Source organism: Geospiza fortis, unplaced genomic scaffold (genome assembly GCF_000277835.1).
Source record: "Geospiza fortis unplaced genomic scaffold, GeoFor_1.0 scaffold81, whole genome shotgun sequence".
Taxonomy (NCBI): Eukaryota; Metazoa; Chordata; class Aves; order Passeriformes; family Thraupidae; genus Geospiza; species Geospiza fortis.
Genome location: NW_005054318.1, coordinates 2863126 through 2888038, shown reverse-complemented (window position 1 = coordinate 2888038; position 24913 = coordinate 2863126). Strand labels below are relative to the sequence as shown.

Below are 24913 nucleotides of genomic sequence, written 5' to 3'. Positions count from 1 at the left end.
TTTGACCAAGCATACAAAAGATGGTAGTAGATTTCCTGGAGTACTGAGCACAGAAAATCCCTGCTTGGTGGGTAAGATCTACATGCCACAAGCTGAAAGACAACTAAATACAATGCAAGTTTGTTCCTATCACAAAAAGGCACTGAAATTAAGAGATTTTTTTCTAGAATTTTCTAGAAGAGATTTTTCTGAAATTAAGAGATTTTCTAGATTTTTCCCCCCCCTAGAAAATCTTAAATTTTCTGGATTTTCTGGAATTCTCAGAAAGTAAGTATAAATATCAGAAAGAAAATGGAGGAGACGAGAGAATAGTGTACATGCAAATAGACAAATATGCAATTCCACTGTTCATACCTACAAGTGCACTTTCTACAAACATGTTACAAGATACTAACCCGATTTCTGCCTCAACATCTTGAGTTAGGAACTTGGGCCTGACCAAACTGGAAGAGTAATAGCGTCGTTCAAATACTTGATCACCTTCAACAGTGAAAGCTTCTCTACAGTTTTTCGGGGGCCGATTGCACTGCATTATCTCACGAGCCCTACGGCTATCCTGAAAAAGAAAATGGCTTTATAACACCAGCAGAAATGCAACCAATTAAAGATAAGAATTTAAAAGCTGTCTAGATGTTTTCACCCAGAAATAATTTCAATTCTTAATGAAAAGAAATACATTAATGAAAGAATGTTAATATTATCTTTAATGTCAAGAATCTACTTTTCTTAGTTGAGTAAGACATCCTCAAGAAACCACTAAGTTTAATTGGTCATTTATTTGTGAATTCTGTAATCTCATCAGTCCCTTATAATTTGCCTTAGGGGAAAAAAATCACTAACCAAAAGGTCACTATGCACAGATATGTTCAATTATCAAAAGTAAATAAGCATACAGGAAAGAAGCTTCTAAAGCAAGGTATAAAGGACATCAAACAAGATTCAACTGAAGTTCAAGGAAACATGTTGGTAAAAAATCCCAACATTGACAGTGCCAGACTAAGTGGTTGCAAGTGCCATTGTTCAAGGCAACCATGTTATCCATTCCAATGTATTAATTTTTCCACAGGATACTTCTTTCACATTCAGTTGAAATTGCTCAGGTAGGGCTCAAAGGTAATAATGTTATGAAAATCACTGATTAGTTCAGGCAGAGGGGGAAGAACAATCCCAACATTCCTGCCATGACAAAAGCCTACAAAATTCAGCTGTTACATAACCCACTCAGTGACAGCCATGCTTGATAAACAGTCAGCTCTGCTTCAGACAGAGCATGAACCACCTCTTCCCAGTAAGAATGTCAGAGGATAAACTGGGACAAAAGATTGTGGAGAAAAATAAAATTCACAAAAAGTAAGGATCATTAGTGCTGCTTACTTAGAGAATATCCTGCCTTCTCTAAATAAAAACATATGCCATATTTTTATTTTCGAACATTTTATCTGTAATCTTATCTGCAGGAGCTGGTATCTTCAGTACTAACAGAAAATCAAAAATCAATTAAGATCAGAAATCAGATAGTGCCAGAAAACTTAGCTACCAGCTTCTAGGTACAACTGGTAGGGGCAGCTTGGCAATTCTGGTAACTCCCAGACTACCCAAAAGTGGCACATCCTGAGCCCACCAAGAAACACAGAGACGTGAGACAGAGCCAGCAGTTAGGAGGCTGACGACACACACATGGACTATTTATTTAGACTGGGAAATTATACCACTTAGAGGCCCAGAAAGGTAGTGGCAAACAACCCAGAAACAAACAGGGAAGGTCCTGAAACACATGGGGCAGAGAGGGGAGCAGAACTTCCTCTACCTCTTTTATCCATTACAGACACTACCAGGGAAGACATAAATGCTCCATGCTCTTTCTTTAAAGATCAACAGGGAGCATAAAGCCTTACTTTAATCAGCAGGACTGTTTCTACACCCCTCATATCAATCAAACAATTGGCAACCACTGGATTTTCTATTTCCAATGCTGTCAGAACTGTTGGAAATTCTGGATGATGAACAGCTCTGAAGAAAAGAAAAAAACACCATTCATAAAACTCACATGAGATTCTTAAAAAAAAAATACAAATAGTTCTTTTCAACCATCAAGGCTAAACAACAAAATTCAAAACATACTTACCTCTGCCTAGTATCATAAATTTTATTCTGAAATTTATTTACAATTATCTGAGGTCTGTGTCCACGTGGATAATATTTTGACATCAGTGACTGAAGAGTTCTTTCATCGCTATGATTATCACAGCAAAATGCCTGAAGAAGACTTTTTAAACAGCACTCAATAGCCAGGATCAGTTCAGGATCTTTTGGATGAATCAAAGCACCTAAATAAACATAAGAAGCAAGGCTTTAGGTGCTGCGTTCCATGAGAAAACGTTCAGTAGAGCATTTTCACCACTCAAGGTGCTTGTTTTGTTGTATTTCAGGTTTTTTTAAGAGTCTAAAATAAACTTTTCTTATAGGTAGAAAAAAAAATTAAGAGGTTGACTAAAAGTTAGAAGACTCTACAACAGACCTGAGAACACAAACATATAATTTCTCTGCCTAGAGACACCTACACATAGTTGGAGGCCTGCATTTTCTTCCATTAGGGTACCAATTTTATGAAAGCTTAGCAGAAATATATCAAGGCAAAAACAGCTTATCAACAATTTAATGCTTTAAGGATGATGGCACTGGAACAACTATACTGCAAATTAAACAAACATGAAGATTTCCATTACATCACCTGTCTTCAGCGGCACATATTCTTACCCTGCAATAAATGCCACGTCCTTTACATCCAGAATATGCTGAAACCTTTCTTCCCATTCACAAACTGAAAGTAACAGCCTTTGTCAGAGCTGGACGGAAGGCAAATAAAAGCCAGCTTCCTAAGAAAATCTCGTTTGTGTCTGTCTGACATGTTCCTTCCAAACATCTCAAGTCTGAGAAACCCACAAGTCAGCCACTGGACATTTTGAACAAAATCTGTCCATGATCTGGATAGTACTATCCACTGAGGAACAAGCAGTCAAAGCACAGTTCTCTGATGCCTTAAGGATGTGGGGCAGTTGGAGGGACGCATTGAAAGTTTACCATTGTAAAATAGCTCAACAGAAATGGCTGGAAATGAGGAAAGCCAGTAGATGTTAGTGAGTGTGTAACAGAAGCAAAAGATAACCTACCAGGGTAGAATCTTCAGTCCAGGAAGTACAGAATAAAAAGATGTATCTGAAGTTCCTTAAAGAACAAAGATTTCTAAAAGACCACTACTTAGATTAGCAGCCATACAAAAATATCCCATTAGAAAGTATGTTTCAGAAATTGTTCTTACCTAAAGGTCCAAGAGGTTTCTTTCTAAACTGTCCTTTTTTATGGGCTACTTCAACTGCTTCAAGAAATGCTGGTACATATGGTCCAAATCTTTTCAAAGTGTTTGTTTTACTATCTTTCAAGTCTCTCAGCTGTTTCTGCTGGGCATCCAGTGCTTGTTGCACTTCACTGCTTTCTCTCCTAAGAAAACAGATTTTTTTTTCAGTAGTTATAGAGCCTAAAGTGCACTAAAATAATTATAAAGCCTTGTTTTTCAATTACTAATAGGACTGCGTATCAAGGTATCAGTAGTTCAATAATGTAAAGCTAGGTACACACATGCATTAAGATTTTTATAGTTTCAAGAAACATAAGGAAAAAAAGCAAGAGAGAAAAATATTACTTTGCAACGGTTCTACAACACTTTTTTATTTCTAGCAAATTATAATAAATTTATTTTATTTCTAATTATCTTTTTCAATTTCACTGTCTTCAAAGATCTTCAACGAAACATGCAGTAAGCATTGGGTATAATAATTGATAAGAGGCATTTACATTAATGTACCAGGTGCAATAAGGAACAATTCTCAAATCCATTAAGACAATAATTGACATTGCCATAATAATCCCCTTCAGTAATCATTGTTCAAGTTCAGCTTTTCAAATCAAAGACAGAGTGCTTTGTTTTTTCTATCTTGGGTATGGGCTAAATTCATATTTGAACCTCTTTGCCTCAAAGCCTCTGTGAACCTGCCTTAACTATAGAAGCAGCAATTACTGCTAAGTGTATCTATTCTCTTATAATGTGAAAAATAAACTGGAGACTAATACCTGAGGGATCACAGGTACATTACAAGGGATACATAAAAGAAGGGATTCCCTCTCACTTGAAACAGAGGCAAACAATTACAATCAAAAAGCTTGTAACTTACCTGAGTCTAGAATGATCTTCCCTACACTTAGATATAGCCTGCTGAAACTGATCCAACTGCTGACCAATCATTATTTCTTCATCACGGAATGCCTTTAACTGTTCCCTTAGGTATGTAATTCTCCTTTGTCTTTCCAATTGCTCAGGCTCTGAAACCTGATTAGCACTAGAAAAGAACATAGGTCCATATTTTAAAACCATATTGATGATTTAAAAGTGACATGAATTTCATTATTTGTAGTGTAGAGAAGATTTACTCATCAGTAACATTTAAGATTCTGTTAAGTTGCAAGATATACACAGCAATAATGCTAATTTTAATTTTTTTTAGAATTTCTAATCACATGTAACTCCCCCCAGTTACATTCCTATTGCATTTAGTTTAAGACATAATGGTTTTGCACTATCATGGAAGGTAAAGAATATCTATTATCACCAAAACCAAACCAAAACAACCCCAAAACAAACAAACAAAAAAAAAGCCACTTTTGCTATCCAACTGCCTCTTCTTTTGACATTTTAGTCAAAATCTTGGTATGTAAAGACGCAGGACCAGAAATATTCAGGTATTTAACTGGACCCTGCTAAAGATGAAATAAATATTTTCTATTACTGCAGGTTTTCTCAGTAATCAGAAAAGCTCATTTCTTTTCCACCTATATCTTAATAAACATACACCATAATCACTGTATCCGTATTTACCAGCTTTTCAGTTCTTCAATTCGTTTATGGAGCTGTTCCCTGTCTTTTCCCAGACGTTTTAACTCTGTTTTGGAGCGATTATAAACGATCTATCAAGGAAACAGGATACAGCGGTTTAAGAAATAGAAGAAATCATTTCCGAAAGAACCACAGTTTTGAGTAAATACAGAACTGCACCAAATCAGACAAACAGAACTTGATTTTCAAAAATTACATGTATTTATTTATTTTGACCTAAGCTTAAAACTGTTTAGTAACTATGTAAAGGCATAAACACCAGGGCTCCTGAACAGACACTACTTGCCAGTCAGACAGGAAACTGTGCCTGTTCTGAACTCACCGTGGCCTTAAGAAGCCAAGACACAGGTGTAGAATTAGAGATGGGTAGAGTATGGACAAGTTTATAGCTTTAAATTGGTATGAACTTTGAAAGTTTTTTTTTTGCCTACCTCAGCTTCATTGACTGCTTTTCTTTTTGCCTGCACTTCAGCCTTCAAAGAAATACACTGAGGATGAAGGGCTTGTGCTTCTTCACTTACTGTTATCAATTTGTCTTGTATTGCTTTGTACTTTTTTTCTGCTTCATTCAATTTTTCCTTTGGTGAAAGAACAACAAAACAAGTAGTAATGGAACAAAATTTTCTTCAAAACCTCTTAATGTTACAAGACAAATATCTCTCAAAAGAATCCATCAGACATATTTCAATTGTTTGAGTTCTGTTGGGTTTAAAAAAGAAGAGCAAGACATTGCCACCATGGATATGCTAAGATGAAAACTCAAAAATGTTCATTCTTGGGAAATCAACAGGCTACCAAATCTGTGACACAGGCAGCAAACTTTTTTTCTATCTCAAGGTTTACTCAACCACAGGACTTTTAATACAATAACCTCAAGTACCATGACACCAAAAGAAATTAAACCAGTGTCTAGACAGTGTTCCTTCATTGCAACATAGACATGCTGACCATAAAGCAAAAATGTGAAATTGCGAAACACATACTTTTTAAAATAAAGAAAAAAACCCATAGAAACATCTTCTTAAAAAAGGAAAATAAGTGCTAACAAAGTGGAGGACTTTTAATAGACTGAGAAGTTTTGGGGCTGTTCAGCCTGGAGAAGTGGAGGTCGCATGAAGACCTCGTAGCAGCCTTTTGGTATCTGAAGGGTGGCGAAGTAAGCTGGAGAGAGATTCTTCATTATCTGTATTGATATGACAAGGAATAATGGGTTTAAACTGAAAGAGGTGAAATTTAGGTTAGCTATATGGAATTAATTCTTTACTATGGGGGCGGTGAGGCAATGTCACAGGCTGCCCAAAGAAGCTGTGGATGCCCCATACCTGGAAGTGTTCAGTGCCGAGTGGGATGGGGCTTTGAGCAGCCTGATCCATTGGAAGGTGTCCCTGCCCATGGCAGGGGGGTTGGAATTGGATGATCTTTATGGTCTCGTCCCACACAAACTATTCTATGATTCTAGATTCAAAATAATGATGCCAGTTTCTCTGCACAAAATGTGTTTCATATGCAAATCAGAATGTATGACAAAATTATTTTTTCTTGCTACCTACAGAGTCTTAAGAACCATCCCAAAACTTCCAGATGTCTCCTGAAATCACTGCTCTTTTCTAAAGGCAATGATACCCACGAAAACCTTCACAACAGATCTCTGACTTGGGGGTGAGTACAGCTAGAGTGCTATGTGGTTTAGACCATATACCTACCTGGCATTCTTCAACCTTCTGAAGCAGCTCTGTATTTCCTTCTTCAGCTCTGACACCTTCTTTGAGCACCTCTACTTCCTTTTCCATCTCACCCACCTAAAGAAGTCCATATTAGCATATGCACAGGAGACTGGGAATGAAGCACATTTTACATGAACAAACATATTTTAGCAAGACATTTACCACTGCCCACGCCATTTGATGTTTCAAATCTTTGAGACGATTTTGCATGTCATTCACAAACGCGATGCTTTTGAAAGTTTCCTTCTTTTCCAAATAAAGCTGCTTAAGTTCTTCAAGACGCTTAAAAAAGAAAACAGGGGTTCAATCATGACTGCGAAAATCTGTAATATAACATGAAATTTTGGAAATACTCAGGTTTTTGAAATGTAATGTCACTGAGACCTAATAAAACCAAACTATGCAGTTTAACTCCTGTACTTCCTTCACTGCTCAGATCTGTCCTAATAATTACTTTAACTTTTACATACCTCTTCCCCTTGTTCTATCTGAACACGGGTATTTTTTTTAGTTTTCCCAATAAATGAATAATCTTCTTTCATTTGTTCCAGTTGAGTTGCCTTCATAAAAAACTAAAAAGGAATAAAAAGATGCAGATGTGAGATCAGTACCTTATTAAGTGGACCTTCAAAAATTAGGAGAGAATGACCATTCATCCCAACATCCCTGCATGCTTAATGATATCCAAAGTGAAATAACTGGTCAGGTTGTGGTGGTACAACTTCCACCCCCTCCTCGGGCTGCAATGTGGTATTTGAAATGTTTGTTAGCCCCAGCCTTGATGAACAGAAGCTGGGCTCAGGTCCTCTTGAGTTTATCAGAAAAACTCTCTACTCCCAGGAACTTACACTGTCTGGGAAGGTCCTCTTTCTAAATGAAGAGCCTTTGAAACTTGTTTTTCTTGCCTGACTAAAAATCCAAACAGAACAACATTTTTGTCACTGAATTTTCACAGAAAGTTACTGACTGTGATTGCGGTCAGGGTGAAAAATTACTAAGACTAAAGCCCAACCTCTTGTGACCCTATGAACAATGGTCCCCCTGGACCACAGTGGGCTGTGACAGCATCTCTCTCTGAGTGAGACACCACCGTGAGCCAGAGAACCCTCAAGTTTACTTGGAGGACGGCTGCCAGCAGCAGACAGAGCCTGGGCTGACGCTCCCACTCCTCAAGAATCAACCTTCACCGTCTGAGAAGATCTAAAGGCATTTGACATGAGTACTTCTCTGAGTTGTAGGGGAATTTTTCACAGATAAACAGCTTGTATATAATCTTTATGTCTGTATACATACAAGTGTGCATCTGGTATAGCAACTGTATTGTGAGTATTTCTTAAGATTCTGAAGTACTTAGATTAGTAAGAAAATTAGGCCTATGAGTGAGTTACCACTGTACGATTGTAAACTCTCTAAGAATTGTCTTTCAAATCGTTTAAAGCAGGCTAATAATTAAGTACTGTTAAATTAATGCACTGTCAAAACCTTCCAGCCTAAACTGTGGTCAAGTCCACAGCTAGGTTTGGCAAGGGGATCCATTCTGAACCCTGTGACTTAACGGGAAGGTCTCCTTTACTCCTTTTTATCCATACCTTTTTCCCATTCCAACCTCCATATAATTTTAGGTTGATTTTGGTTTTAGATTGATTAATTTCAGGTTTTAGTCCAATTTTCCTCTTGTGCATCTATATAAGTAGGAGAGCGAACCTTGCCATCAAACCTAGCCACACTTTCACTTTAATATTAAACCTGCCTTTGCTGATACCTATGCCAGTGGTTCTTTGGGTGACTTAGAACACTCATTTCCCATAGGGGTACTTCTGAATAATGAACTAACTCAGCAGAGCCCTAAAATTTAAATTTATCCATCTCTTTACAGAGAAGAATCTTCAAAAGTATTGTTTGTGCAAGTGGATGATTGGTGCAATCCGATAGTGCACTGGCTCTGGTTGAGATGGAGTTAAATTTCTTTACAGGAACTGTTATGGTGTTTGATTTTAGATATGTGATCAAAAAAAAATACTGACTACACACTCACATGTTAGCTGTTGCACTGAAGCCTCCTTTTTCTCACTCTGCCCTCCCAGTGAATAGACCAGCTGGGTGTGCAAGAAGTTGGGGAGGTATACAACCAGGCAAACGATCCCAAGCAGCCAACAAGATTTGCCACCTCAGAAAGTGTCATTGTGATGGTTTAGCCCTAGCCACTTACTCACTTTCCCCTGGGTGTGATAGGGAAGAGAATCTGGAAAGTAAAAGCAAGAAAACCCATGGGATGAGATAAAAATAATTTAAAACAGCAAAAGCTGCACATGCAAGCCAAGCAAAACAAGGAATTCATTCACCATTTCCTGGGGCAGGCAGGTGTTCAGCCATCCTCAGGAAAACAGGGCTCCATCCTGCCTAATGGTCACTTGGGAAGACAAATGCATCATTCAAAACATCCCCCAATTCCCCCTTCTTCCCCAAGCTCTATATGCTGAGCATGATGCCACATGGTCTGGGATATCCCTTTCGTCAGCTGAGGTCATCTGTCCTGGTGTGACCCCTCCCAAAGCCTTGTGCACCCCCAGCCTCCTTGCTGGTGGGATGGAAAAAGAAGAAAAAGCCTTGACTCTGTGTAAGGCCTGCTCAGCAGTTAACCGAACAGCAATAAGGAAACATCTCCCCATTATAAAGACTGTTTTCAGCACAAATCCACAAAGTAGCCCTACACAAGCTGCCATGAAGAAAATTAATTCTAACCCAGCCCAAACCAGCACAGCCATGGTCAGCAATAAAAACAGGTAAGAGAGGGTTTAGGGGCATCAGCCATCTTTTGCGTGGGCACTGGTTGGGCCTCAGTCTACCAACAGGAGGTGGTGAATGAGTCTCTTTGCATCTCTTATTTTGCTTCGCTTTCTTTCTCTCTTTCCAGCTTTCACTTCAGTTATCATACAAATTTTATCTCATCCCTCTCATTTTTTTTTTACTTTTACTCTTCAATTCCCATTCCCCCAGCCCAAGCTTGGGGCAGCACAGAACGGAAGTGAGCAAGTGGTTGTGTGGTATTTAGCTACTTACCTGAATTAGCCCAAAACAGGTGATTAAAATCAAGGATTTTTTTTTTTTTCCAAATGCTCTAAAAATTTGCAATTGGTATTTTAATGTTTTATGACTACGCTATATTTTTTTCTTACCTTGTACTTGTCCCCTTCATTTTTGGTCTGTAAAAACTGTTTACTCATCTCTTGGGTTAAAATAGACACAGGATTATCTACCTGCAAAAAGAAATAATTTTCATTTTATTTTAATTACAGGTTACCATGTAAGTGCAAATCCACAGAAGTGAGAACACTGTTTTACTCTTGCAACTTATTACTAAGCTAATGTTGCAAAACGAAGCTTGCTAATCCTCACACATCTTCAAAAAAACCAAAATATAACAAACAAAACCAATAACAAACAGAAAATTAAAAAACCCAACTATATCACATATAAAATAGAACCACAGCAAGGACAACTAAGGAACTGCTTCCAAGAGGATATGTGACTTCTATAAAAACAGTACCTGTAAAAGTTCCATTTAGTTAACAAAATCAGCATTAGAAATTCTTGTCGTGTCAAAGTATTGCAATAAATGCAATGAATTGACTAATATATTCTTACAGATGATGCCACAAAATAAAATCAATACATACTAACTGCAATTCATATTATTTGAAATTCTAAGTTGAATATTTTAAACTTCATATGCACTACCTGATCTTTTATTAATCAGTTCGGTAGGAAAATCACATTCAAATTTCTGAAACAGCTAGAACTGAAATAATCAGCAGAAAAAACCTCTCCAGATACAAAAGAAACCTACATATGTCAAGACTTTTATCAACAGGACACATGACTCACAGCTCACAGATGACAGCAAATACTTATCTGTCTGGGACAGAATCCTATTCTGCATTGCATGAGGTATATATTTCAATTTTCCTTTTGCTGATGAATCTGATCTTTAAATGATATGGAAGAGGTGCAACTCTCTCCTTTAAGGAACAGTACATTTCTTTTTAATTGAAGAATTACAATATCACATACCAATGTCTTAAATTGCACAGAATTTAAACACTGCAACAACTACCTGTATATTAAAGTGATCCAGTATTCCTATGAGTTCCTCCTTCTTTGAAGAAATTATGGTGCCTAGTGGTAAAAAAAAAAGTAAGAAAAAATATGAATAGGTATAATGCCCTGGAGTATTTTCTTCATTGTAGAGAATCTAAGAAACAAAATCCATCTTTTTGTAACACTAACTTAGTCCTAAACTAGAAACATTAGGATTTTTTTAAATTATTATTTTTCCATATATTTTTATTTGCACAGAAAGACTTCTACTTGAAGTCCTTCTTTGCCTCATAAACCCTCTGTGACAGAATTTAGATAAATCAGCAAATTCAATAAAACCTCAAGAAAGACAAAAAACTATGTTCAGCCTCATCACACAAGCAGATTTTTGTAAAAACAAATACACAATGTTACACCTGACATACTAAATAATACGTATCAATAAGTACATCATTGCTTTTGACATACTAAAATATTTTTCGTTTGGGATAAAAACAAGAAAAATTGACACTTGTCTTCATCCTTGAGTGGTTTTATACAAAGAGAAACATCATCCTTTACTAACATCAAGGCATTCAAAGCCATGAAGAAGTTTAGAGAACTTCTAAGACTGAGAACAAAGCAAACTATCACTAACCGGATTTGCTTTTCATTTTCCAAGTTCTGCCTCCATCCTGATTAATGTGCTGATTCACAGTAATAGAGGTACCATACAATTCTGGTTTAAAAGCATCTCTTCCTTGGTTTCGCAAAGTTATGGAAATATCTGCAGAGCTAAAAAAAACAAAATTAAAAACCCGTGAACTTAATTTCAAATCTAAAAACAACAAAAAAAATCAGAACATTTTAGTTTGCTATACAAATTGTCATGTATGCTACAGGTCACAGCTGCAAGTCAGTCACAGTACCAGTCAGAAAAATATGTATTTATTTGGTTTGAGCCATAACTGCATTAGAAGCATTGCTGGTTTAAAACTCAGCAGTAAAGTAAATGGAAAGTAAAGGAAAAAGCAATACCCAGCAATGAAATAAAAGTAAAGGGAAAAGTAAGCCCACTCAAGCTGTCCCCTTTCCTCCACCCTCTTCCCACAGAGGAGGAAAGAATAGGAGAGATTATAAAACAAAATCCCAATTTACTGCAAAATCTAAAAACCACAACAATATTAGTAAGACTGTACAAAACAGTGTTTTACCCACAGAAGGGTATTCACCACTAAACAAAAATGCTTCCCCAAGGCAGCACCTGGCATAGTTTCTCAGACAAATGGCAAACTGTAAAACGGCAACTGGCCTTGTGCTGGGCTGTGTAGTGCACGATGAAACAAAAGCACTGTGTCAGGAATGCTCATGGCTTAACTTCCCCTTTCCCCAGCCTGAAGACAACAGAAAACGGGGACAAGACAAAACCTGGTGGGATCTGACAGGGCTCTGAATCAGGTCAAGGGACCCTTTTCCTGAGCCTGACTGCGCACGAACCCAGTGGAGTGCTTGGTGGTTCTGGCAGCGGTGGTGCTGCAGTACTGCAGCCACAGTGGCTGGGGCTCCACACAGCTTGGCTGGGCTCTGCCCCGCGCTGCTGCTGTTCCCTCCCTTTTCTTTTTCTCTGAACGGCATCTGAGCTTGCCGGCGCTGTCTTTCAGCACCGAACCAGAAAAGCCATGGCTTGGAAGAAGGGGAAAGGGGCCTTGTTTTGGGGCGATTTCATGATGATGCTCTATTCCTGATTATCTGCTTTATGTCCAGAAATGGCTGCTGTGGCTTTAAGGTGGGTCCAGAGGAGGGGCACGAGCCTTGGGGGGCTCCTGCGCAGACTTCGTGTTCAAGACTCACTCCCCAGCACATTGGGTGCTGCAGAGAGCAGCAGCTGCTCTGTTGCTTAGCTAACTCGATTTTTTAGTAGCTAAGCAAAAAGTTTCCTTTTTCCACCCCACTCCACCACCTTTCCTCTGGACAGCAGCAGCAATCCTTCTGCAGGTGTTTTCTTGAACTGTTTCATCTTGGTTTTGGTCCAGGATCAGATAATCACCAAGACCAGCAGTGGGGGCCACTCCAGCCAGCCCAAAATTTCAGGCAAAGATGAACCAACAAGAGAAAGGACACCAAAATCCATCAGCTTCGTCTGCCCTGAGGAGGAGGACCAGTACTAGACAACAGGTTCCTTTTGCCAAAGCCACTGCATGAATTTTTTTCCTCTTCCCTGAGACAAAAGCCAGCCACCATTTTGTGTCCCCCCTCTGCCATGCAGCCAGCCTGTTTATTTCTTCCCCTGGCATAATGAGGTTTTCTTGTTGGGGTGTGGGTGGGGAGGTAAGGTTCTGAAAGTTCAATATCTAGCATTTATTCAATTTTTTTCACGCTATTCAGGCACTTTGTTGGTTAATAAACAGAGGTTTTTTTACTTTCACCTGCTGGTATTCATTTTCTCACTGGCAAAAAGGATTGCTGGAGCCATTCTCTTCAGAGGAGACACTCATTCCAGAGTGTTTTTTCCTAAACCTGTCCCTAAACTAAGACAGACTGCCAGCGGCAGAGATGGGTGAAGTCTGCCGGGCTGACCCTGAAACCTACATGCCCCCTCCCTTGAACCTGGGGAAAGCAGAAGCTGCTTTTGGCCCCAGCTTCCTCGTGCGGACACCACAGCCCTGCCATGACGTGAGTGGTATGGAATCAAACACGGCCAGAAAGTCCAGCCCTCTTCTCCAAAACCATGACACACTGCTGCCATACACTGACTGCCTGCACCTCCTATGCTTCACCTAAACAATGAGCCAAAAGCAGTATTTGTGAGAGATTTCTTCCATCTTCCCTTCTCATCTGAGTGCCCTCATTTTACATCACAGAATCAAGCTGCTTGTTGGTAGTTTTCCTTTTTTCAAATGAGCTTCTGTATGAAACAGTTGTGTGGCTTCTACAGCCTAACCAAAGTAATATATAGCAGAATGCTTAAGCCATTCTTCTAGAAAATATGAGATGTGATTTCAGTTCCAAATTCCTATTTCCCGTTTCTCAAGTGAGTGCTGAAACATTAACTTCATACATACAAGGCAAGTACTACCAACAATTTTACTCTTAAGCAACTCTGAAAGGAAAAGACTGGGATACCTGATTCCAAATAACAGCTTCATGTAAATGTAAACTCATAAGCCTCCTATCTTTTTACTGGTTTCCTTAAACACATTATCCCCAATCTCACAGCAGACATGAATCCACTTCTTGCATGTTCAAATATCCAGCTGTAAGTCAAGGTCTTTGCATTCATTCACATCACCAGAAAGACTGAAAAATAATTAACCTCACTGCTTGCAAAGTAATGATAACTAGTCACCTATGAATTTTTCTAGTGGACTCAATTTTTCTGGAAGATATTCAATGACACAGTGGAAGTAATACACAAGAGCAGGGAATATAGAGAACACATCACTATGTTAGCTAGTTCAGTGCCCCAGTTTCAGGTAGGACAGAGACAATTTTCTTAGCATTAGTGTGAGGGGCAGAGCCCAGACCCATCTGAGTGTTACTGTTCTATGCCTCACACATCATCCCTGGGGACACAGCTTCAGCTGGAAGAGAAGGAGTACACGAAGTAGAACTGCCACCATTTTGTTCCTTTATTCTAGGGAAAGTGGATGGTGAGTGAAGCAGTGGGGTGGCTCCAGTCCTACAATGGGGTTGGTATGTCATTTTTTTTCTCCTCTTGGGCTTGGGGAGGGAGTGTGGGGGCAGGTATTTGTCCACCATTGTTTCTTTTTTTCACAACACAGACATAGACACTTCCACTTGCCCTTTTCTTCTTTGTCTCAGAAGACGTCTGACTTGGGCTGTGCTGCAGTCACCTTGCATCAGACTCAGTGAGCATTTTTGCTTGAAATCACCCTCTTTTATACACTGTTGTTATTAGTATTGTTGCTGTTAGCGTTTGTTTTCCTTATCTTGTTGACGGCTTTATTCAATACATTTTTATTTCAACATGTAATCTCCACCTTTATCTTTCTCTCACTGGAGAAGACATAGACCAACTGTTTGCAGTTTAATTTCCAGTTGGTTTCAAAATACAACATTCAGGAGTAACAATATACAAGTGGTAAAACTTCTGAAGTTTTTTGTTTTCAGGGTTTGGGGTTTTTTTGCAAGGGGAGAGTGTTGTTTAAATGTTATGCTTTTTATTCAAGTCTGCTGAATCCCATAAGAAGATGTAGAAAATTTTCATAAACAGAAAACTCATAAGCTAACCTCAACGACAATCAGCAAACTACAAATGCAACTTTTAAAGTTTAACTTACGTCTCTCCTTTTTGAATAAACATTTTTAATGAGGAACCTCTGTTAGTTGCAGTAGCTTTTCCACCAAGTCCAACAATTAGTGCTGTTAATACAGAACTTTTTCCACCTGTAATTGAAGCATTGAACTTGTTTTAAAGAGCAGATATTGTCATTTCTACTCCACCCATATTACAGTTTTTGACTTATTATATATTCATGCATTAGAAGTCCAAATTCTGTCCTTACTGAACATATAAAATAACAATAATGCTAGTGAAGTATCTGCCATTTTCAAGAGTCTCCCTAAAAAACCCCAAAACACTGACCCAAACTTGTTACTTCTGTTTAGCAATTTGCATTCACCATGTTGTAAGCCAGAAGGAAGGAATCTCCCCTTTCTTAAAAGCATACTGAAAAGACATATGCAACAAAAGAAATCGAACACACATCACCATTTCTCTAACTATTTGAAAGGTTTTAAGCTCTCTTTCAAAATTTATGTTTATTTTTTTTTTAGTTCTTTGTCCAGAAGAAACAAGATTGTATAAATTGGTATCACTTCCATTTCCTGTAGTAGTTTCTATGTCCTGGGTTAGCTGGGATAGAGCTCCTTTTCTGCCTAGCAGCTTGTACAGTGCTGTGTTTTGGGTTCAGCATGACAATAATGCTGATAACATGCTCATGTTTTGGTTGTTGCTAAGTAGCAAAGTTGAGGACTCTTCAGTGTCTCATACTCTGCACCACTGAGGAGGTGCACAAGAAGGCAGGAGGGAGCCTGGCCAGGAGAACTGACCTAACCTGGCCAAAGGGATATTCCATACAATATCATGCCCAGTGCATAAACTGGGGGACGCTGTCCAGGAGCCATTGATTGCTGCTCATGGATGGGCTGGTTGTGAGCAACTGCATTATGCATAACTTGTTTCTCTTGGGTTTTATTCCTCTCTTCCTTTCTGTCCTTCATTTCAGTAATTACTATATTTTATTTTATTTAAATCATTAAGCTGTTCTTATTCCAAACCACAGGCTTTACCTTTTTCCTTCTTCTCCTTCCTATCCCACTGGAGAACATGGGGAAGTGAGTGGCTGCATGATATTTAGTTACTGAAAGGGATTAAATGACAACAGTCCTTTCTAGCACCCACTGTGGGGCTCAAAGGGTTGATATAACTGACCAGAGTATGTTGAAACAAATTTGCTCTAAGCATTCATGATATTAGCTTAATAGTTGCTGATCACAATGCTGATTTATTTGCTCTCAGAGCTGCACTATGTAACACCTTCCTCATAGCAGGCACTCCCTACTTTGATGTTTATCACCCTTAGAGCCTGGGCTAAGGCTATCATTTTGAAGTACCTTGCAATGCTGGCTGATAAGATATGACACGGTAAATGACCTGATATGACATGATAAGATATGATATAACAAATGACACGATGGATCTGCCGGCGGTGGAACTCGCCTGGTCCGTGCACTCGGCACCCCCTCACCCTGGGCTGCGGGAGCCATCTAGCGGCACAGGCTCACAATTGCACCTTTCACCCTGCCGAGAGCCAACCTGGAGACGACACACCTTCTCCTCCTTCTCCAGGATAGCCCCAACAGCTTTTCAAAATGTTGGATGTCCTCGGGAAGCAGGATGTTGCTGAATGTGCTTTTAAATCTAGTTTAGCATTATGCAACTATCAGCAGTACTTCAGCCCCCATTACAACCACGGTGGCTCCTCCAAACTCAGAGATGGGCACTGCAGGCACTTGGACAATTATAGTACATTTAGTAATAAACATATAAGTACATTTAGTTCAAATAAAAATGCATGCATTATTTAGCTATTAAAATATTTATATTCACATTATCTTTTTCAAAAACCTCCAATTTTAAGACTTAATTCACCAGTCTTTAACTACTGGGATAGACCTGTGTGGTACCTAATTTCAAAAGTGAATCCTTGTCCACACCTGAAAGATGGCCAGCAATTCTTTTTCAAATGAAAAACTACATCTTCTACATTATTAACAGAAGTGTTCTTTGAAAAAAATTCTATGCAATTAATACTTACTTCCATTGGTTCCAACAACAAAATTGAGATTTGATCCAAACTGAAAAGGCCCCAGATTTGAATGGCACATGAAGTTCTTCAGCTGGATACTTTCAATTATCCCAACCTCACCATCAGACTAAAGAATGAACAATTAAAACTCAAGTTATACATGCATTTTAATGAGATTAAGTTTATATATTTTAAACACAATGAGAATTAAAATGACAGTATGATATAAAACATTGGTTGTTAGAAGCCGCAAGGAAACAGAAGGGTTTCACAACACTGTGTAAAGTCACTTGCTATAGAGCAGCTATTTACTAAAATAAAAAGCTACCAAAGCTGATCTCTCACACACAGTAACTTACAGTTCTCCCTATTACTAACTTACCATCAATACAACATAAAATATTAAGGCAATAGATCCAAAACAGTTGCCTGACCAAGTTAAAGCATGTTATTAAGGGCATTGTCTAAATATCTTGTAAATACTGACAGGCTTGGGGCACCAACCACCTCTCTGGGAAGCTGTACTGGTTTTGGATTGTGGTAGCAGGGACAGGAAGCTACAGGGGTGGCTTCTGTGAGAACCTGCCAGAAGCTTTCCCATGTCTGACAGAGCCATTGCCATTCCCCAGCCACCTCCAAGACAGACTGGCAAAGGCTGAGCTCATCAGCAACAGTGGAAGTGCCTCCAGGCTAAGAGCCAGGAAAGAGAAACTGCAATTGCAGCAACTGCAGCCAGAGAAGAGAGAAGTGAGAATATCTGAGAGGAACAGCTCTGCAGACACCAAGGAGGGGCAGGAGGTCCCCCAGGCATCAGGGCAGAGATCCACCTGCAGCCCACGGAGAGCCCTGTGCTGGAGCAGGAGGACTCCCAAAGGAGGCTGTGACTCTATGGAAAGTCTACACTGGAGGAGGTTTGCTGGTAAGACTTGTAAGCCCATGGGAGACCCAGAGTAGAGCAGCCTGTTCCTGGGGGACTGCATCCTGTGGAAGGGATCCACACAGGAGCACAGAATCAGTATGAGTCCTCCCTCTGAAGAGGAGTGAGTGGCAGAGACAACACGTAATGAACTAACCAAGCCCCCATTCCCTGTGCTGTTGGGCAGGGGGCGAGAAAAAAATTGGGAGTGAAGAGGAGCCAAGGAGGGAAGGTGTTTTAAGATTTGGGTTCATTTCTCATTATCTCTCAAATACTGATTTGATTGTTAGTAAATTCAGTTAATTTCCCCAGGCTGAGGCTGTTTTGCCCATGACAGTCGCTGGGGAGTGATCTCTCCCTGCCCTTATCTCAACCACAAGTTTTTGTTGTATTTTCTCTCCCCTGTCCAGGAAAGGAGGGCAGTGAAAGAGTGGTTTTGGCACACACCTGGCACACAGACAGATTCAACCCTCCCAGAGAAGCCTGGTCCAGTGTCTTACCACTGGTAAAGAAATGTTTCTTAATGTCCAATCTAAATATGCAGGACAGTATTTGCAATATCAAAAAAAAATTAAGTCTTCTATCAAACTAAAATTCAACTACTAAAAGAAAAGCAGAAAATAATATTCCCATTCTCTAGTTTCTTTTCCATCAAAATTTGCATTTCAAACACTAGATTTTTTCAGATACCTGAAAGTGTCAGCAATGCAAAACAAACCAATACTTTGCACTTCTTTTAGTAAATAAATAGTTTTCCAAGCATTTTTCTGCCTTTACTACAACCATAAATGAAACATTCCATAGTTCTATCAAAATCCATTTCCTTCATTTACTTGACAACTGCAGTAGTATTCCTTCTATTAAATCACAGTATTGTTATGTTATGCTTGACTATTGTAACTAGATGACCCAAAAGAAATAAGGTAAGAATAACCTCATGCAGAAGTCCTCACCACAGACAGTATCCCTAGTTTCTTTTATCTTTGTTCTACTGATGCCTACATCCAAGACATTTATTTCAACAGGCACAGAACTTTTTTTGAATCTTCAGCTCTATGAATTTTTATACTTACCGACTGTGAAGGGGCACCACTACTAGCTGAGAACTCTAAAGTTTCTTCTTCATCAGAGTCATCACTAAGTACATCTGTGGGTTCTTTTCTCTGCCTTTTCTGGGACCCAGGAGTTAGAACACCTTCTTTCTTTCTCTTACCCATGAGTACTGAAAAATGAAAGTAATGAAATATTACAGGTTTCAGTTTTCTAGGTGACAACATATCCACAGGAGATAGCACAGAAATACCAAACTATTTACTTCGGTAAAACAAATACTAAAGTCACAGCAAACACTGCAACAAATACTTTCCCAAAACTGAAATTTCAGTAATTTAAGGCTATGCTTGCTATGAAGGATTTGCATTAAAACAAAAGAAACACAGCTTCATTATTCTAATCAAGGGGAATAAATAAAATCAACCTTGATTCTGTTTTCCTTGGACAACGATCAGGGAGAGGTCTTCTGTATGGTTTCCAAAGAACTCAACTCCCCGAGATTGAGGGACACAAAAACAAACCCAAACCCATACATCAGCTTATAAGGGGGAGGAGGTCCCAGGGGAGGATACAATCTTTGACCAATTGGGAGAAATTGGGGGAGGAACACAAGGCGGGGAATGCAATGTTTAAACCAATAGGGGACTGTAGGGGAGGAGAATAACTTAAACAAACCAATGGGGCTTCGAATGATACAAAATTGATAGGGAAGTTTCTAGAGAAAGGGGCAGACTCGGGGAGGGATTGACATTCAATAGGAGGAGGAACAGGGAACAGAGGGGCAGATCTTCGGGGAGATGGACAGCTAAGGCAAAACCAACAACACGGGGGGGAAAGGAACAATCCATCAATAATAAAATATGCTGTAACAGTACGAAATAGGAAAGATTATAAAACTGACTGCTAGAAATGCATTACAATCAAAAAACACACAGCCACAAAGAATAGTGGTAAAAAGTACGTAACTAACATAGTCCAGCGCCATCAATACAGGTTTGATTGAAGTCAGCTGCATGGCCAGCTGATTAATTAATATGCAGAACACACAAAAGTAGAATAAATGGAAATTTAGACTCATAGCACTGTTCCTGAGCTGTTTCTTACACTACAAGGTAGTATAACATGAACACAGTAAACAAAACGCTCCTAATAAAGGCTAACTATTCTCTCTATAAAGAGGACACGTATAAATTTCCTCTACAAATCAATAAATAATGCACAGACTTCCAGCACTAATAGGACTGGTCTGAAACAAATCTTGCAAAAGTAACAAGCTTTACTAAAACATACAAAAATCTTGGATTTTCTATAATCATACGCTTATGGCATCGTTTTTATTCCCTCAAAAGTACATATTACATTCTTCATACCTATAGACCCAAAGACCTATGCAAAATACAGAAGTTGACATACCTGCCCTAAGCAGAAGCAAGGTGCTATTTGCACAAATGCAATACACAATCTTTTTACTTATCAGCAGTTAAGTCAGCTATGCTAAGTACCTAAAACAGGCTAAAACTAATATCAGCTGCACAGTTTTCTGACATCAAAACTTTTCTGAAATGGATTATGTTCTCCTACTCAGCATTGTTTGCTGGAATTTCATCTAGAGCTCCCCTGGAAGAAAGATGACAACCAACTTTAATGCACAGCATCAGTTCAAGGAAAATTCTGAGGTAATAAATTCACTCCTTAGAAAGAGTTAGAAATTCACTCACTTAACATTCACTCCTATAGAAAGATCACTGAATGACACATGGCCTAAGAACAGGCCGCTTATTTATAAAAATAAATTAATAAAATATTAATTTTGGTGCAGGAAAGAATGACCTATTAAAGACATAGCATGCCCAAAGTTGGTAACACATGTCTAAAACACACTGGGGGCTTGGAGGCCAGAAGACTCCTTGTCATGAATACAGGTGATGACAACAAGCAAGCACTTCCTTGTCCCTCAGGACAGCTGGGATAATCCAGGAGAGAAGTCATACAGGTCAGCCTAACAGTCCCTACCATGATCTCTTGAGGGAAGTGGCACATTCTGTGAGAAAGCTGGGTGGGTCAGCACAGCAGGTCCAGCTGTGCACTGCACAGCCTCAGGATCCCCAGGGGCCCCCTTGGCAAAGCTCTCCCAGAGCTTCTCAGCAGTCTTGCTCCACATTCTCTGTTTTAAGATTAGTTACTTGGAGAATCTACACAGAATTGAATTAAATAAAGACTGCTCAAGTACAACTTTAGTCACAAGAACTTGTATACAATGGAGGGGAGCAGTCTTTCTTCCCTCTTCTGATTCTGTCTCATCCCTCTGAGTGCAAGCAGCTCTTTACACAACAAAATGATAAATCACCTCAAGTCATTGATCCTACCAAAAAGTAATGCAGGAAAGAACTTCTTTCTTCTAAAATTAGTTACGTGAGCTCCTAACCACCTCAGCATGCAGTTCTGTATGGGTGGGTCATTGTGGAGAACAAGAGGCTTCTCTGAGCAGTTTCCTTGTGTCAGCCTCGTGTTCTGGTCAAACTATTGCCTGAATTCAACCTATGAGAGGTCAGACAGCTTATACTACCATGTACCACAGAGAACAGCATTTATTGTAAGAGACACACAAGACATCAAAATTTCCTAAATCATTACAAAGACTTTCTAATTTCTAGTCTACATATTTGTTGGCTGCTTTATAAAATACAGTGTCTTATGATCCCCTCATTAATTTTCTATGACACAGCATCTAAAAGATAAAGAAAAAACAGTATCAATCTCTTTCCATTCTGTGGAATGAACAAAATTCAAAGCAAATGCAGAAATGCAATAAACTTGCCATCTGACACTCCTGCAATAATTTTGTATGGTAGGGATTTCTTTATCGAATATTAGAAGAGCAAGAGAAGAAGGATGATGATGTTTACAACCAATGATTATTATTACTATTATTGTTATAATGATGATGCCCATGAAGTATTTACAGCAAAACTATCATATCCACTTTATGTTATATAGTTTAATACAGCACACAAGGAAATCAAGGAGCAAATACACTTCATGATTCAGCTTACATACCTTTTGTTATGCTACTCTGGCTTTACTACAAAAACATGCCTTTGTGCCAAATTACTGAGACCAGGAATCAGTCACTTGCAAGCTCTTGGCATCCATCACCCAAATATGAAGACATATACATAAGCTTTAAATGGTTTAATTAATTTAACATCCAAACTAAAGATGAGGGGTATGAGTTCCATTGCTATACAATTTGAACATTTAAGGAAAAGAGAGTATAAGAGCGGAACACAGAAAAAAATAATCTCATGTAATCTAACTATGACGAAAGCAAAAACCAGAACCATCTGCACCTCAAAACTGTTAAAGAGCTAGTACTGAAAACAAAACTTAACTGGAACTACAAGCAAACTCAGCCTCAGAAATTATGACAAATATCAGTGGATGCAGAACCTTCCCTGAGTAGAAAAAACCCAAAAGGAGCAAGAAACTGACCGCAACCACAAGGAACCCATTAATAAGATTTTACAAGAAACAAGGTTTTAAAAAGCACAGGAATAAATAACCAACATTTTAAAAAATAAATAAACAGAAAATGACATGTTTGAATTTTATCTTCATCTCACCTTGATCTTTTTGACAATAAAAGAATTTTTTTACATTAATTGGTCCCAAGACTCCTGCACCAAGGCACCCCTAATTTTCCACATTAAGTTTTTAATTGGAAAAAATATTGCTTTCATAAATGACATGTTTGAATTTTATCTTCATGTCACCTTGATATTTTTGACAATAAAAGAATTTTTTTGACATTAATTGCTCCCAAGACTCCTGCACTAAGGCACCCCTAATTTTCTACATTAAGTTTTTAACTGGAAAAAATGTTGCTTTCAGTCTCTGCACTACTTAGCCTAACTTTAACAACAGTTTGGGAATAACTATTCAAGGCAAAGGAAAAGCAGCGGATCCAAGCTATCTGAAGGTTATTAAAGTATACAATACTATACTGGAAACAATTAAACTATATATACTAAACTTCATATACTTTAATATATTACAATATAAAGTAAGAGTATGTTAACGGAAACTTGTGATGACAAAGTCAAGTTAATAATTCAAACAAGAATCCAACAGTCATTCAGGAAGAGAAATCAAGAGTACTGATTTAATAAAAATAAACTTCACTATCACGGAACATAAGAGTATACAGTTAGGTATAAAAACTGGATCTATAATTGGGAGCAAATTGGGAGCAAGACAGCTTCAATTATAAAAACAATCAAAGGATCACTCCAAATTACAACAAGCAATTGTTATGCATATAATGAAAGCACAAAAGAAAAATGCAAGCCCTAAATGCCCTCTATAAAATGACTGCTACATGTTAGAAAAGTACTTACCCTGTACACATCAAAGGATAAGGCAGAGGCTGCATCCACTGATATTCACCCATGTTTCAACTTAATCAATGGCCTATCTTTCCAAAGTATTAACTGCTATGGCGTTCCACAACTGTTTCCATTTTCCCTGCCTGGCTGGTCACAGCTTGGCTCATCCACGGCTGACACAACCAACCTGCTGTCAGCAAACCCACATGAGTGGCTTTCTAGCAGCCCTCGCTGGTCTGGTATCCACATAAGGTAGGAAAGTATCCCTTGTGTCTTGTGGGACATCCACTTTAAACACTCTGGACACAGCCCAGCTATAACCCTGCCTTCCACCCAGCTGGCAAAGCAGAGGTAAAGCAAAGACATAGAGCAGACCTACAGCAGGATGAACACAAGATATGGTAAGGAGAGGAAGAAAATAGTTGAGGTCTTTAGCTGATGTATAGCACACTACATTTAACAGTCACAAAAATACCAATAAAATTACAAATTAACATCCAGGTCATAGAACCAGTGAGGGGGATGCGGAGGGGAGGAGGTTTCTAAGGGAATTTCAGTAACATTAACTTCGGGAGTGACAACTAGGTTTACAGCAGATAAACGGAAGTTAAAGGGAGGGCTGAAGAGGGCTGAAGTCAGAAGTCAAGTCTCAAGACACAGGAATGGAGTGTGCTCTACATTTTTGGGACTACCTGAGCCAGATGCTCTATGTTAGACTGTATGTCTGACGTTGACAACTCCTCTCCTAACACATTTGCAGCCAGTACATAAGAACCCTATACCATCCCATCAAACACTGGAGAAGCAGTGCCTGACCCAGAGGATAACAGAAAGGGTAAGGCTGGAAGTGAACATAGCGTTCATAGGTTCATAGTGTTCATAGGTCGAACATCTGGTCCAACCTCCCTGCTTAAGCAGTGTCATCCCACAGCACATAGCACAGGATTGTGTCCAGGCAGTTTCTGAATATCTCCAGTAAGAAAGACTCCACAGCCTCTCCGGGAAATCTGTTCCAGTTCGTGTTCACCTGCACAGCAAAGATATTCCTCCTCATGTTCGAGGGAACATTCTGAACATCAGTTTCTGCCCATTGCCTCCAGTCTTACTGCTCGGCACCACGAAGGAGAGCCTGGTCCATCCTCTTGACACCCTCCCTTTAAACATTTACACAGATTGAGGTTCCCTCTCAGCAGTCTTTTCCAGAAGTTGAACAGCTCCAACTCCCTCAGCCTTCTCCTCATAAGAGAGATGTTTCACTCCATTAATCATCTTTCACAGCCCTCCACTGGACCTCCGTCTCTCTCTTGTGCTGAGGAGCCCAGAACTGCACTGCGGCACAGAGGGCAGCTCTGCCTCCTCTACGGAGAGCGAAAACGAAAGCAAGGCACAAATCTCCTCAAGTCCACCATTACCTGTTGCTTTTCCCAACACCGCACGACCCGGAAGGCTCCCCCACCCCCCAGAAAAGAGACCCGGGT

At 39.2% G+C, this 24913-nt stretch overlaps 1 protein-coding gene across 1 annotated transcript in view; it reads right to left on the bottom strand.

Moving 5' to 3' along the window:
* SMC6 (structural maintenance of chromosomes 6) overlaps window positions 1-19216 on the bottom strand; it is a 31943-nt gene extending 12727 nt beyond the window's left edge. The window contains exons 1-16 of the mRNA XM_005420280.2: window positions 19071-19216; window positions 17091-17208; window positions 15051-15156; window positions 11408-11544; window positions 10787-10848; window positions 9849-9929; window positions 7143-7244; window positions 6835-6954; window positions 6652-6747; window positions 5380-5526; window positions 4931-5019; window positions 4230-4394; window positions 3320-3498; window positions 2126-2327; window positions 1896-2010; window positions 396-556 (exon numbers count right to left, since the gene is read on the bottom strand). Coding sequence (XP_005420337.1) covers window positions 396-556; window positions 1896-2010; window positions 2126-2327; window positions 3320-3498; window positions 4230-4394; window positions 4931-5019; window positions 5380-5526; window positions 6652-6747; window positions 6835-6954; window positions 7143-7244; window positions 9849-9929; window positions 10787-10848; window positions 11408-11544; window positions 15051-15156; window positions 17091-17208; window positions 19071-19214 — 2024 coding nt within the window. The 5' untranslated portion in view covers window positions 19215-19216. The remainder of the gene's footprint in view (window positions 1-395; window positions 557-1895; window positions 2011-2125; window positions 2328-3319; window positions 3499-4229; window positions 4395-4930; window positions 5020-5379; window positions 5527-6651; window positions 6748-6834; window positions 6955-7142; window positions 7245-9848; window positions 9930-10786; window positions 10849-11407; window positions 11545-15050; window positions 15157-17090; window positions 17209-19070) is intronic.
* Between the last annotated feature and the right edge of the window lie 5697 nt (window positions 19217-24913).